At 45.3% G+C, this 16,287-nt stretch overlaps 1 protein-coding gene across 3 annotated transcripts in view; it reads right to left on the bottom strand.

Annotated features, from left to right (window-relative positions):
* Window positions 1-334: 334 nt before the first annotated feature.
* LOC144685697 (urea transporter 2-like) overlaps window positions 335-16,287 on the bottom strand; it is a 150,689-nt gene continuing 134,736 nt past the window's right edge. For all 3 annotated transcript variants that reach the window (XM_078550513.1, XM_078550504.1, XM_078550496.1), the window contains exons 7-9: window positions 9,860-9,994; window positions 6,375-6,424; window positions 335-1,389 (exon numbers count right to left, since the gene is read on the bottom strand). In XM_078550513.1, the coding sequence (XP_078406639.1) occupies window positions 1,222-1,389; window positions 6,375-6,424; window positions 9,860-9,994 (353 nt within the window). In that variant the 3' untranslated portion in view covers window positions 335-1,221. The remainder of the gene's footprint in view (window positions 1,390-6,374; window positions 6,425-9,859; window positions 9,995-16,287) is intronic.

Consider the following 16,287-nt stretch of genomic DNA (forward strand, 5'->3'; position numbering starts at 1 on the left):
CACAGAGTCAACTATATTTTGTGGGATTGGGGTCACAAATATTCCAGATCAGGTAGGGATGGCAGATTCCCTCCCCTGGAAGACATTAGTGCACCAGTTGGAACTTTCATGGCAATTTTCTGTTGTTAGTCCATAGATGACCAAATTTAATAAATGTAGTTTCACAATTTACCATAGGGGAGCTTGAACTCATAAGATTTACATTACTTGTCCTGCACCACTACTAGGTGTTTCCAACCATTAACTAAAAGAATATTTAATGAATGGATTAGATGTGAATTTCTGACACAAACTCCCAGCAGGTGAAGATAAAATAATTACCCCAGCTATTGACTGTGATTGTAATTTTTTAATGCAATGTGGATCCACAGCAGCCAGGCATTGATCAGAACTAATGAAAAAGCACAGAAGTGTTTTCCCTTCTCCAGTTTTCTCACCTGCTCTCCTGAAGGCACTGGGTCATGCTGTAATTTGGTTTGGTGGATGATGCAGCCATCATGATGTAAGAATAACTCAACAAAGCTTGGAACAGAGAGAGTTATACAACTCCAGAAAATCGTCAAGCTTTCTTTAGAGTACATTAGACTACATTAGCTTCAAATTTCACAGCTTCTTTATATCTGAGATTACTATTCTGCTGCGCTTCCAACCTTGAATAATTTGCAATTGTATAATTTACAGCTTCATCTTTTGTTACCCATTTTGGGACAAGATTCTGTCTGCCTCTCCATCTCCCGTTCCTGCTTGAAGACCCTCCTTTAAACTCACCTCTTTGACCAAGCATTCCTAGTAACTTCTCCATTGGCTTAGAAGCATGTTTGCCTGGTTATGCCTCTGTTAAGTGCCATGGGACATCTTGTACATTAAATGCAAGTTGTGTTGTCATTGGACATCCAACTTCTTTCACTGTGCCATGTTGTTAAGGATCAGTCAAATTGAGTCCTGCATTTAACTGTGAATGTATGCCATTCAATTTACTTTCCAACTTCAGTAGATGGAACATGAGCAGTTCTAACAAAAGGGCAATGATATAATTTCAATGATATGAAGATATTCTTTTAGAAGGGGCACATTTCATCTGTGGAAAAATCAGGGTATTTGAGGCATTTAAACAATATGCAGGTTATATAATGAACTGTGTAATTAAAAAGGAAGCATTGAATGTATATATATCTTGTAGGCAGTTGTACTTTTCATTAGGATTTTTGTGCCACGTTCTTTTCATTTACTTTGTTCAATTTTCTTCATTTCTTGGTAAATCCGTATGTTTTCCTCAGGGTAGGTCACTTCAGATAGACTTAATTTACAGATGGCTTTATTATTGGTGGTCAACAGCAGAAATACAATTGTGGAAAGGCAGAAAGGCCAAGTGCATGCAGGTAATCCAACCTAGAAAACAACGCAAAATAAAACAGTTAAACAGCAATATCAGTTCTGTTTCAACAAACACCGTTGAGGTAAGTGAGGTCGGATTGATACTGAATGCTTTGGTAGGAGACATCCTGCTGAAGGGGCCTTACAATTCAGCAGTTTAGATGATACTGCTATTTTTGCATTGACATGCAAATGAAACCAGTTTGCATTTGCAAATCAAATGGCAGTGTAAATACAACTTAACACACAGTGAAACTGCCAAGTACATATCACTTTGTTCCCTTTAGGGCTACAGGGAATTTGAGCATTCTTGTCAGTTTGTGTTCTCATTTTGTACAATGCATACATAACAACTCTAGTTAAAATGACTCAGAAGTTTTTTTTCCCACTGAGAACGTCAAAGAAAATAATTTTCGTGACAACGTAAAATGATTTCCGATACTGCTGGATGAAGTCACTGAGTTTTCTTCATTGTGGGATGGAGGCTTTGGGTATGTGTTCAAACAGTGCTGTCTTTGTTATAGCTGTGCATTGGCAATATAACTTGGGACTGTACAGGTATCAGCATTAGCCAGTGCTTGTAGCATAATTGACATCCTTAATGTGGACATCTATGTAGATTGAGGCTGCCATAAATAATCAGTTTCACATTAATGCGAAGTGGTTAGCATGTGCATGAACATGATTGCAATGGCTTTGGAGTCAGCTTTGGAGTCAGCTTGTCCACTGGAAGTCCTTTCAATTTTACTTTATATGTTATGGGGTCTTTATATAAACTTTCAGGAACTTAATTATTAGGAGACAGCCCCTGCTACAGCCTTCTTCCTTCCAACATCAAAAGTTACCCCCTTGAATTGTCTGGTCTCATTTGCGGCAGGTGTCATGGCAGGCGTGAGCGGACAATATGGCGAGAAGGCCAAAAATTAGTTTTACGCCGTCGTGAACCAGTTTGTGATCATCCGCTCCGCCCATCAATGACAGGCCGCGTTTCCTGCTGTATGTTGGGGACCTAATTTCAATACTTTAGCAACTCATTATAAGCCCTGCTCACCGGAATCATCCCCCCACGTCATTTTTACTGCCCACGTCGGCGTAACTTCAGAATGGTGTGTTTCACAAATGCCTTTAAAAGATTTGCACCTGGTGACCTGAGCTTCGAGGGGAACTCGGAGATGAGTGCACACAACCTTGCGTAGCACTTGTGAACATCGCCTGTAGACATCAAGGAAGAGACATTCGTGGGAGGGGGCGCACAAGCAAGTTGCTTTTTCCTGGCTGGCTTTTAGTGTGGTGCCAGGGCAAGGCTCCATTATGGGTGAGGCTGGGGGAGGTGAGGGTCCAAGGCAGCACAGACTGAAGGAAGTCCACAAGCACATGCTGGGGTGGTGTTGGGAGGTGGGGAGGGGGAGTGTTGGTGGGTGGGAGGGTGAGGGAAGGGGATATGCAGTTGGAAAAGCTTGTCAAAAGTGAGCATTCTTCTGCAGCTGAGACCGTTCAGCAGCAGCTCCGTTGACATGCTTGGAGTCGGGCCTCTAAAGCCTTTCTGCCCGCTCAAGCAACGCAAAAGCATGAATGTGCCACAAAATGCTCCAGAACTTTTAACCCCTTGGGTGCAGACTGCAAATTAATGCGCGTTTTAGGGGCAACAGAACAATTGGCCAACTGGGCAAGTTGTAGAATGCCCTTGCGAAAGGTAGCCATGGTGCAGTCACTGGTGGAGGCGCTCAGAGCCCATTGCAATGTCTTTTTTAAGGTTTGGACCAGTATCCCTCATTGTTCAAGCTAACAGGTCATCCTTGCAGCGTGGGTTAGGTGAATGCCTGTGCCTAAACTGAGAGCACAGCATGCAGTCCAGTGGCTGAAGCCACTGCCAATTGGTCAAGTGGAGTGGGGTGGAGGTGGACTGGTTTTCGGACAGCCAATGAGCGCACTACACATTGGCCATTCAAATGTTGGCCAGCACTGTCCTACATGTGTGAAGGGGCCTTCAGACGCAACTAAGAGAGGTTCTTAGGACAATATACTAACCCATTCATCTCTCTCTTTGATCCTGCAGGAGGAGAACATCAGGATCATGAAGCCTGGTGATTTAGTGGTATGCCTCATGGTTTACAGGGAGCAGAAAAGAAGAGGAGGCCCTCATAGCAGCAAGATGCATGGAGGATGATGACAAGATGCAGTGAGGACAATCCTGACATCCTACCTTGCATCTGTGAAAGTTTCACTTCAGTGTGGTTGATGGCAGCGCATATACCCTCAGTGCTCAGGCTCATGTCATGGAGATGCAATGAAACTTTAAATGCACCTGACCCTTTGTCAGCCTTCAGCACCTGACCCCTTCAGGAGCACAGCATCACCAGCCCCACCTTAAAGGTGCTGAGGGCACTCAAAGAGAATGATGGAACTCTGTCACGCCTGCCCATGACATTCTGGCAGCAATGGCATGCACCATCGAGGTGCAGGCATCACTGATGTGTGCAGTGAGTGTGAAGATGGGCCATCACTTGATATAAAAACAAAGTGCTGGAAATACTCAACAGGATCTGGTAGAATGCGTGGAGATAGAAGCAGAGGGTGGAATCATCTCAGATTTACACTAAGTACGGTAGCCATCGACAATGTTTTACCCGCCGGCTGCAATGGCGGGTTTTCGTGCCCTATTGTTTGCATCCAGCCTAATTAATTATGCAGCCGTGGGAAACACACTGCCTCGTTGGCAGGCAGCCTCTGAATCGCCCGCCATGCCATTACCTCACCATTTCCTCACTCCAGGTGACATATCTAAACTGCAGTCATGGACACAGTTCTCAATGCTTGCAGCCCAGGACTGTTCCAGTGAAGACATGGCCCTGAAAGCCAAGGAGAGTTCAGTGACCCATCACTTGAATGTCTTTTGGAGGCCCATCGTGATGTCCTCCACCCCCACCCCGGCCGCAGAAGGACCAGCAATCTCACCACTTCAGCTTGGAAGGCAGTGGCAGAGGTGGTCAGTGCCAATGCTGCACACAAGAGGTCGACCATCCAGTGCAAAAAGAGGATGAATGATGTCATCTGTGCCGCCAGGGTATTGCAGCCATCTCATCACTCTAACCTCACACACTCACAAGGCCATCACACATTCACTGGCATCTCACTCACTGCCAACTCAAGGGACATCACCACTCACTCTCTCACACACATACCCTCACATCTCCATCTGGCTTCATCTCCTCTGGAAACTGCCTCCTCAGCCCTCACCATCTTGAGGCCACTTGCACAGGTCAACATGTGTCCCCACACACCCTGGGATGTCTCCCTGCCCTAATACACGTTTTTCCCTTGCCTGAGACCACTTCTTCCCCTTCCCCAAGCAAGCCCGAGCCATGCACCCATTGAAAAGCCACCCCTGCCTTACGGCTGGTCTGCTAGGTAGCCACCTGCCCGTGAGCCCCCCTAAAAATAATGTGCTGCTGCCTGCGAAGCCTGGTGCTGATGACCGTGAGTGCTACCCAAAGCAAGGTAGACAAACCTCAAGTCCCGAGTGAAGTGCAGCTCGCCAGGTGCATGCCACTTATGTACGGCTGTGAAACACATTGGCATGCAATTATGCTGTATTGCTCAGATGATCCAGTGTGGCGGATGATTCCAGCAGGCAGGGTTTATAATGAGATGCTAAAGCATTGAAATTAAGTTCCCGACGTGCGTTCTTCAGGATACGGTAGTATCTGGTTGGATTCTTTTAGGAAATCTCTGACATCAGCAGGCATCCGTATATGATCTCAGTCAGTAAACAGGGCACGAAGCTTACCAGGTGAGCTGGACAAAAAAATGGAGGCGGGGGGAACTCACTTAGGTCTTCTCACTAAACTGCTTCTCTGTAGTTCTGCTGAGAAAATATGTGCTTAAAACATACAAAGGGCTGGCTTGTCATGTGACCTTCCTTCTCCAACTGCCGGGGGATTAATAAAAGACATTGTCTGTGTGTTCCAAAGGTGACTGGATTAGCTCATGTTTGGAAGCTAATTTAGCCAAGGCCCCATTGTGTAAGCAATTAGTCTTACTGGCCCGTCTCCAACAGCTGAATACCTCAGGTGATTGACATAGATGCCTTGCTAATGAAACAGGAGATGTGAGCCCTTCATACTCCCCTGAAATCATTTTCTTTAATGGGTTTTGCAGACAAACTGATTCCACTACAATGAATTGGAATGTTGAACATATAGTAATGCAAATTGGGGTTAGCTATCTTGGGCTGTGAGTTTAAGTCACTTTAGTCTCTGTGTTTTTAAAAAGTCTGCTGTCAAAAGTTCATTTCAGGTTTCCAGCCAGTGTATTAAAAATCATTATTAGGCATAAAGCACATCTCCATGACATTGTAGAGGTCTTTGGTGTCAGGTGTGGTTCTGCTGGTGGTACTCTCATCTTTAAGTCAGAAGGTTGTGGGTTCCACTCAGAGACTTGAGCACATAATGTGGACTGGTACTTCAGTACAGTACTGAGGGAATAAAGCATTATCTGAGGTGCCATCTTTCAGAGAAGGTGTTAAACCAAAGTACCTCTGCTCTCTTAGGTGGACCTAAAAAATCTCATGGAACTCTTCAAGAGCAGGGAAATTTTCCTCATGTCCTGGCTGACGTGTATTCCTTAACCACGACCACTAAACAGATTATCTGAACAGTTAGCTCATTTCTGGTTGTGGGATCTTATTGTATGCAAATTGATAGCTGTATTTTCTACATTACAATAAAGCCTGATTTTAACTCTGTACTAATGGATGGGTTTTGAGTGCATTCAAGTTTGCCAAAATTTGAAAAATACTTCATTGGCTGTGAAGTGCTTCATGACATTCTAAGGCCATGAAAGCCACTATATAAATGCAAGTTTTTTTTCTTTTTTTTTGGTAACCAAAAACTATGCATTCCCTAAAATTATGCTTAATTCCAGGCTAAATTTATGCAACACCCTCTTTCATTTTAAGGGAAAATGCATCTAAGTTTTGACAATTAATGGTAGTGACTTACCACAGACATCATGTTCATGAGTGCTTCTCCTAAATAAGCGCAGAAAAGAGCTATTGGGGGAGGATAGAAAAACATCGTGTTTACTAAACCTGAGAAACATCGGCTATTCTTTATATAATTAAATTTTGATAAATGTTTATCTACTGCCGGAAGTGTGGTGGAGGTAGGTTCAATTGAGGCATTCAAGAGGGCATTTGATGATTATTTGAATAGAAGCAATGTGCAGGGTTACGCAGAAAAGGCAGGAGAATGGTACTAAGTCATAATGGTCATTCCAAGAGCTGGTGCAGACACGATCAGCTAAATAGCCTCCTTCTGCACTGTAACAATTCTGTGATTCTGCCCGTCAGTCTTCACGTTGAAACATTTTGATGTCTTTAAAGAGAAGGTAATTTAAGGGTCATGGCGGGGATTGATCAAAACATAATTGGAGAGATGGATTTTGAAGAGCTTTTGGAAACATGGACACAGGGATACACAGACTGAAACACAAGCTTTCAGTGGTGGTGCAACAGTTGAGAGTTGAACAGTCATTCAGAACTGAAGGAATAAAAGTTATGAATAGGGCCATGTTGCTGGAGAAAAGTTTCCATATACGGTTAGGGAAAATGTTGGAGGAATATGAGGATAAAGATGGGTTCTTCAAGCTGATTCACTGGTGTAAAAGGAACCAATGGAGCTTGGCAAAGATGATTGATGTTTATGCAAGACTATGTATGTGAGAGGACTTGGGTTTTGAGTCAGCTGGGGTTCGTGAAGTGTGGCTGCAGAATGGCCAAAAGGGAAGTATTAGAGAAATTATTCCCATAAGGAATAAAAACATGGATGAATATTTCAGCACTGGAGGAATGAGAAAGGTTTGTAATACTCTGGAATGGGAAGAAAATGGACCTGATGATGGAGCAGATAGAAAGTCTGGATCATGTTTGAAGACAACAACAGCTTGTATTCATACAGTACCTTCATCAAACTAAAACGTCTCAAGGCACTTCACAGGGGCATTATGAGACAAAATATGACACTGAGTCACTTAAGGAGATGTTAAGGTAAATGACCAAAAGTTTGGTCAAAGAGGTCGGCTTTAAGAAGTGTCTTAAAGGAGGAAAGAGAGGTAGAAATGAAGAGCAGGTGTATTGCAGAGCTTGGGGCTTAGACAAGTGAAGGCATGGCCACCGATGGTGGAGCAATGAAAATTGGGAATGCTTAAGAGGCAGGAGAAAGAGAAGCGCAGATACATATAGTAATGGAGCAGGTTATAGAGATAAGGAGGCACGAAGCCATGGAGGGATTTGAAAACAAAGATGAGAATTTTGTTGTGAGGTAGCAGCAGAGTTTTGGCCTCGAGTATACAGGGGTAGAAAGTGGGAGGCCGACTAGAGGTGCATTATAATAGTGAAGTCTGGATGTAACAAAGGCATGGATGAGGGTTTCAGCAGTAGATGAGCTCCAGCAGGTGTGGAGTTAGTACAGAGGTGGGAGTATGCGGTCTTAGTGATGGTATGGATTTGTGGTTGAAGCCCATCTCGAGGTCAAATATGACAATGAGGTTGCAAACAATCGAGTTCAGCTTCAGAGAGTTGCTAGGAAGAGGGATGGAGTTAATAGCTAGCAAACAAAGTTTGTGGCAGGGATCAAAGGCAATGGCTTCAGTCTTTCCAATATTTAATTGGAGGAGATCTCTGCTCCTGCAGTGCTGGATATCAGACAAGCAGTCTGACAATGTAAAGACTGTGGAGAGGCTGAGACAAGTGATGGTGAGGAGAAGCTGGGTTTCTTCAACGTACATGTGGAAATTGATGCTTTGTTTCTGGATGATGTCACAGAGGAACAATGTGTAGATATGAAATAGGAGGATGTCAAGGGTGTCATTGTAACTTTGATAAGAGCTGTTTCAGAACTGTGGTAGGGGGCTGAAACTTCATTCGTGGGATACACATGTGTAGTTCTGGGAAGATGGGCAGGAGTTTGCGAAGTGTAATGCGTTAGAGGACTTTGGAGAGAAAAGGGAGGTTGCAGATGGGACTATAGTTTGTATGGTTGTGGGGAGGGGTCGAGGGTCTGTTTTGTTGAGGGGGTGTGTGATGATAGCATATTTGAAGAGAGGGGTTCAGAACTTGAGGATCAAGAACCGTCAACAACGTCAGCTAACACGGGAGCCAAAGAAAGAAGTTGGGTGGTCAGTAGTTTACTGAGAATGGATCAATAGGTCAGAAGATGGTCTAATGGATAGAATGAGCTCGATGAAGGATAAAGGGAAATAGGAGAGAAACTAGAGAAATCAAGATCAGGGCTAGGGCAAGGGGGAACCTTAGAAGAAGCTTGGCCTGGTGGACTAGGGGAAGGGAGAGAAGTGGCTGAGGCAGCTGATCAAATAGTCTCAACCTTGGTAACAAAGGAATCCATGAGCTCCTCACACAGATTGTTGAAGGTGGAGGAGACATGGGAGGGGGGTTTACAATGACTGTTTGCAGTTAAGAAAGGAAGCTGCACATTCCAGGATAATCCGAGAATTGTGAGCAGTATTTGTAGATAAGAGCAGGACCCGACCGTACTTTATGTGGTCCAGCAAATCAGGTGGTGAATAGCTAAACAGGTTGTCCACCAATGCCCTTGCATTAATCATTTACATGCTTCCTCTCAACAATATCATTGACAAGCCTGGGCTCAATTTTCACATGTACATTGATGATACTCAAATCATGGTCCAAGTATGGAGACAGGTGTGGCGAGCAACTGAAGTCCAGAAGCTATTTGAATGGTAACACTGGAAGAGGAAGCACTGATGGAGAAATTCCTGTTGGAATGAAGATCCAGGAGGTATGCAGAATCAGTTCAGGGCAGAAAGATTATGACAAAGTTGGAGATAACTATACGATTCAGAAGCAGTGGAAAGATGTGCTTCAATCCAGTACAGAGTCGATAGCGAGGTGTGCGCTAATGGGCTTAGCTCACCCTGAGTGAGCACCCACTGTCAATGGCAGAAGCATGATGACATTGGTGTCAATTGAAAAGGATTGCCTCAGCTTTACTGTTGTAAGCTGTAGGATGTTACGACCCATTCCGTATTTTATTATGGTCAGGCAATCAGCACAGTTGTGGAGTCAAAAGTGCTGATGGGACAGGTGGAAAGGCTGGTGACTGCCATGAATGTACATGTGAAAGTCAGCCCATGCTTGTCAATGATGTTGCTGAGGGGAAGCATGTAGATGATGTACAAGTAAAGGAGGAAAAATGAAAGCGTGTTGTGTGTAAGTTTGTCTCAGGTAGGAGTGGAATCATAACAGCATTCTACCACAGAGGTGGTCATATAGAAGAAAGGGTGGAAAATGGTGGTCAAAAATGTTATGTGAAATTGGCTGGACAGATGATCTGGTTTTCTTCAAGAACTATTTTTCCATTTACTCATGGTTAACATTCATTTTGCAACAAAACAATTGTAACAGTTTGTGACTACATGGTGCCAACAAAGATTTGTTTCTACTTACAGCACATTAATGCCAAGAGGTGAGTCTGCCATGTCAGGGCATAGAACATCCCTCCCACTGCAATACTGGCCAGAACACAGTTGTAGCTCCATAACCCATCATAGATCTTCTGGAATGGTGAGGCCAGGGATAATCCTGTAAAGCAAATTTATAAAAAGAAAAAAATACGTAACTGCTTGGTCCCTTACAGGTTGTTGGTTACTTCGCTCCTGTTTCGGTGCAAATGTATCTAATGTATAATTATTAGATCACTTAACATAGAGAACTAACTGACTTTAAATAGTCATTTGGTAGTATAGAACTTGAGTATTGTTGAAAAAAGAGACATGTCAAATCTTTTTGCCCTACACTCATCAGGACACTTCGCAAGAGTACCAATATAAGGGGAAAACAACAATTTATACTGTATGAGAAGAGAGTGCTGATTAGTTGGCAAGTGGACTCTGATAGGTAGAGGCATTGCCATGGAGAATCCACTAGCGATGGTGACTGACAGTTAACTGCCAAGCATTTTTTGAAATTTAAACTAGCAACTTGACCATGATTGGTCAAAGCATTGCCCTGAGGAATGAGTCAGGGGATGGCTGTCACTGACTTTGTTTAACTGAATCAGGTGTTAAATGTGTGCACAGGTTCTTTCTGTCTGCAAAGAACAGGGACCTGTGTATTAACATAAAAATAAAAATACCTGGAAAAACTCAGCAGGTCTGACAGCATCTGCGGAGAGGAACACAGTTAACGTTTCGAGTCCGTATGACTCTTCAACAGAACTAAGAAAAAATAGAAGAGAGGTGAAACATAAGCTGGTTTAAGGTGGGGTAGGACAAGTAGAGCTGGACAGAGGGCCAGCGATAGGTGGAGATTGCCAAAAGGTGTCATAGACAAAAGGACAAAGAGGTGTTGATGGTGGTGATATTAGCTAAGAAATGTGCTAATAGGTGACATTAAGAGTAGAAAGTAGGACGAACAAGGTACAGATAGCCCTAGTGGGGGTGGGGTAGGGGGAAGGGATCGAAATAGGCTAAAAGGTAGAGATAAAACAATGGACGGAAATACATTTAAAAATAATGGAAATAGGTGGGAAATGTAAAATCTATATAAATTATTGGAAAAAGGGGGATTGGAAAGGGGGTGGGGATGGAGGAGAGAGTTCATGATCTAAAATTGTTGAACTCAATATTCAGTCCGGAAGGCTGTAAAGTGTCTAGTTGGAAGATGAGACGCTGTTCCTCCAGTTTGCGTTGGGCTTCATTGGAACATTGCAGCAGACCAAGGATGGACACGTGGGCATGAGAGCAGGATGGGGTGTTGAAATGGCGATTGTTGAAAGCGACAGGGAGGTCTGGGTCATGCTTGTGGACAGACCGAAGGTGTTCTGCAAAGCGACCCCCCAGTCTGCGTTTGGTCTCTCCAATGTAGAGGAAACCGCATTAGGAGCAGCGAATGCAGTATACTAAATTGAGGGAAGTGCAAGTGAAATGCTGCTTCACTTGAAAGGAGTGTTTGGGCCCTTGGACGGTGAGGAGAGGGGAAGTAAAGGGGCAGGTGGTGCACCTTCTGCAGTTGCATGGGAAGGTGCCGTGGGAGTGGGTTGAGGTGTAGGGGTGATGGAGGAGTGGACCAGGGTGTCCCGGAGGGAACAATCCCTGCGGAATGCCGCTGGGGGGTGAAGGGAAGATGTGTTTGGTGGTGGCATCATGCTGGAGTTGGCGGAAATGGCGGAGGATGACCTTTGAATGCAGAGGCTGGTGGAGTGATAAGTGAAGACAAGGGGGACCCTATCATGGTTCTGTGTATTAACAAATGTAGCTTCCAGTACATGCAAATGCACCACATTTGGAGTATGCCTGACAATCTTAAATTGGCTGTCAGCATAATTCTTAGCACACTGAGCATTATTTAGCAAATATAAAAGCAAAATACTGCGGATGCTGGAAATCTGAAACAAAAACAGAAAATTTTGGAGAAACTCAGCAGGTTTGACAGCATCTGTGGAGAGAGAAACAGAGTTGACGTTTCTAGTCTGTATGACTCTTCTTCAGAGCTACCATTACTTAGCAAACGTTGTCCAATCACGGAATCACATCGAATGTTGGACACTGTGTTTTGAGTTTTGCAAGCACAGGTTGGTTAGGTACAGTTTGTACCTTGCCTGTTGCGAACATCGGCTTGGGCATGCTGTTTGATATGGTCCACCAGTATTTGGGACATACAGCCTACATACCTAGCATCACACTGGCACTGAAACTCATATGTCACATTACTCATTTGGGTGATAGGCAGAACGTCTTTTTGGCTTGACAGCAGCATCCTGTTAGTGGTGAATACTTGTGTTGCTACTGCATAGCAGCAGCACGAAACAGCTAGCTTCACCTGTTGCCCAAATTCTTGAGATACCTCACCCTTCCAGAGTAATCTGAGGTAGACTGGGCACTTTTCAGGGCTGAAAGTGACGGCCCTGAAAAATTCTGGAATTAGAAGTCTAATGATGACCATAAAACCATTGTCGATTGTAGTAAAAACCCATCTTAGGGAAGGAAGTCTGCCGTCCTTACCTGGTCTGGCCTACATGCGACTCCAGACCCACACAATCACCTGAATTTTCCCGTCGGCGATTTAGGGGCGGGGCCTGCTCGCCGAGGGGAAAATGACGCGGGATGACATCGGGAGGAACCCCCAACATCATCCCGGGCCATTTAAATTTTTAGGAAGGCGGGCGGACAGCGAAATCAGCTGCCCGCCCACCGACCTGTCAATGGCCAATTGAGGCCATTGACAGGCTAATTAAGATAATTAACGACCTGCCCGTCCAACCTTAAGGCTGGCAGGCAGGCCAGGAGCCCCAGCGGGCTTCTGATAATGCATGAAACCTCATCCACTGGCGGGATAAGGTTTCATGTCCGTTTTTAAAAAGTGTAATAAAGTTTTTGTTCTTTTTATTAACATGTCCCATCTTGTGTGACATTGTCGCATGAGGGGGACATGTTAATAATTTTTTAATTTTTCTATTTTTAAACTTTTTTACACTGTCAGCAATCTCCCTGAGACAGCACTTTGTCTCAGGGGGAAGTGAGCTCTTTCGCACGCATGCATGACAGATGGGGAATCCACCCCCCCCAACTCCGGAACAGGAAGCGCTTCCTGTCGGGCAGGCCGCTGGACGGGCCTTAATTGGCCCACCCACTCAAAATGGCGGCGGGCACCGTTTCGGTGGCGGGGGTCGGCTGTCCGCCCGCCGCCGAGCCTGTGGGACCCACACGCCCATCAAGGGCAAAATTCTGCCCAATGTGTTTGACTCTTAACTGCCCTCAGTTTTATCAATCTGCTAAATGGTCTAAAAGGAAAGGAACTGGATGGACCACCCGGCATTGACTACGCGCCAGAAATGACAACGGCAAACTCAGCCCTGTCGACCCTGCAAAGTCCTCCTTAATAACACCTGGGGGCTAGTGCCAAAATTGGGAGAGCTGTCTCAAAGACTAGTCAAGCAACAGCCTCATATAGTCATCCTCATGGAATCATATCTTACAGATAATGTCCCAGACATCGCCATCCCTGGGTATGTCCTGTCCCACAGGCAGGACAGGCCCTGCAAGGGTGGCGGCACAGTGGTATACAGTCAGTTGCCCTGGGAGTCCTCAACATCGACGCCGGACCCCATGAAGTCTCATGGCATCAGGTCAAACATGAACAAGGAAATATCCTGCTGCTTACACCCCCTCAGCTGATGAATCAGTGCTCCTCTATGTTGAACACCATTTGGAGAAAGCACTGAGGGTGGCAAGGCCGCAGAATGTGCTCTGGGTAGGGAACTTCAATGTCCATCACCAAGAGTGGCTCGATAGCACCACTACTGGCCAAGTCCTAAAGGATATAGCTGTTAGACTAGGTCTCCAGCAGGTGGTGAGAGAAGCAACAAGAGGGAAAAACATACTTGACCTCATCTTCACCAACCTGCCTGCCGCAGATGCATCTGTCCATGGAAGTATTGATAGGAATGACCACTGCACAGTCCTTCTGGAGTTGAAGTCCCATCCTCACATTGAGGATACCCTCCTGGCTAAATGGGATAGATTTCGAACAGATCTAGCAACTCAAGTCTGGGCAACCATGAGATACTGTGGGCCATCAGCAGCAGCAGAATTGTACTCGAACACAATCTGTAACCTCATGGCTCAGCATATCCCCCACTCTACCATTACCACCAAGCCAAGGGATCAACCCTGGTTCAATGAAGAGTGCAGGAGGGCATGCCAGGAGCAGCATAAGGCATACCTAAAAATGAGGTGTCAACCTGGTGAAGCTATAACACAGGACTTCATGTGTGCCAAACAGCATAAGCAGAAAGTGATAGACAGATCTAAGTGATTCCACAACTAACGGATCAGATCTAAGCTCTGCAGTCCTGCCACTTCCAGTCGTGAATGGTAGTGGACAATTAAATAACTCAGTGAGGGAGGAGGCTCCACAAATATCCTCATCCTTATTGATGGGGGAGCCCAACACATCAGTGCAAAAGATAAGGCTGAAACATTCGCAACAATCTTCAGCCAGAAGTGCCGAGTGGATGATCCATCTCGTTCTCTGGAAGTCCCCAGCATCACAGATTCCAGTCTCCAGCCAATTCAATTCACTCCACAGGATATCAAGAAATGGCTGAAGGCACTGGATAGTGCAAAGGCTATGGGCCCTTACAACTTTCCGGAATTAGTGCTGAAGGCTTGTGTTCCTGAACTTGCCACACCCCCTAGCCAAGCTGTTCCAGTACAGCCATAACACTGGCGTCTACCCGGCTATGTGGAAAATTGCCCAGGTATGTCCTGTACTCAAAAAACAGGAGAAATCCAACCTAGCCAATTGCTGCCCCATCTGTCTACTCTCGATCATCTGTAAAGTGATGGAAGGGGTCATCAACAGTGTTATCAAGCAGCACTTGTTTAGCAATAACCTGCTCACTAATGCTCAGTTTGGGTTCCGCCAGGGCCATCAGTCCTGACCTCATCATAGCCTTAGTTCAAGCATGGACAAAAGAGCTGAACTCCTGAGGTGAGGTGAGAGTGACTGCCCTTGATATCAAGGCAGCATTTGACCGAATGTGACATCAAGGAACCCCAGCAAAACTGCAGTCAGTGGGAATCAGGGGGAAAACTCTCTGCTGTTTAGAGGCACACCTAGCACGAAGGAAGATGGTTGTGGTTGTTGGAGGTCAATCATCTCTGTTCCAGGACATCACTACAGGAGTTCCTCAGGGTAGCGTCCTAGGCCCAATGATCATCAGCTGTTTCATCGATGAAGTGTCATCTTCCAACATATGGTCAGAAGTGGGGATGTTCGCTGATAATTGCCCAACGTTCAGCACCATTCGCAACTCCTTAGATACTGAAGCAGTCCATGTCCAAATGCAGCAAGACCTGGGCAATATCCAGGATTGTGCTGACAAGTGGCAAGTAACATTCGCGCCACACAAGTGCCAGGCAATGACCATCTCTAACAAGAGAGAATCTAACCATCACCCCTTGAAATTCAATGGCATTACCATTGCTGAATCCCCCGCTATCAACATCCTGGGGGCTACCATTGACCAGAACTGAACTGGACTAGTCATATAAATACTGTGGCTGCAACAGCAGGTCAGAGGCTAGGAATCCTGCAACTAGTAACTCAGCTCCTGACTCCCCAAAGCCTGTCCACCATCTACAAGCCACAAGTCAGTGTGCTGCAATACTCTTCACTTGCCTGGATGAGTGCAGCTCCAACAACACTCAAGAAGCTTGACACAATCCAGAGCAAAGCAGCCTGTTTGTTTGGCACCCCATTCACACACATTCACTCCCTCCACCACTGACACACATTAGCAGCAGTGTGTACCATCTACAAGATGCACTGTAGGAACTCACTAAGCCTCCTTAGACAGTACCTTCCAAATACATGACCACTACCATCTAGAAGGACAAAGCAGCAGACACATGGGAACCCCACCACCACCTGGATGTTCCCCTCCAAGCCACTCACCATCCTGACTAGTGAATATATCACCATTCCTTCTCTGTCACTGGGTCAAAATCCTGGAACTCCCTTCCTAAGAGCACTGTGGGTGTATCTACACCACATGGACTGCTGCAGTTCAAAAGTGCCGTTCACCACCGCCTTCTCAAGGGCAACCATGGATGGGCAATAAATGCTGCCCTAGCCAGCGATGCTGACATCCCGTGGACGAATAAAAAAAAAGCATGCCTGTTTCAGCTAAACAAAATAAGTGACTGCCATTTGCTGACTTATTCCTCAGGGCAAAGTCTTGACCAATCAGGCTCAAGCTACCTGGTTTAAATTTCAAACAATGCCTGGTAGTAATTTATCAGTCACCATCACTGGTGCATTCTCCATGACTTTACATATTCATTTTTGCACAATGAGCAGGTCAAACAGTA

Source organism: Cetorhinus maximus, chromosome 1, assembly GCF_964194155.1.
Source record: "Cetorhinus maximus chromosome 1, sCetMax3.hap1.1, whole genome shotgun sequence".
Lineage (NCBI taxonomy): Eukaryota > Metazoa > Chordata > Chondrichthyes > Lamniformes > Cetorhinidae > Cetorhinus > Cetorhinus maximus.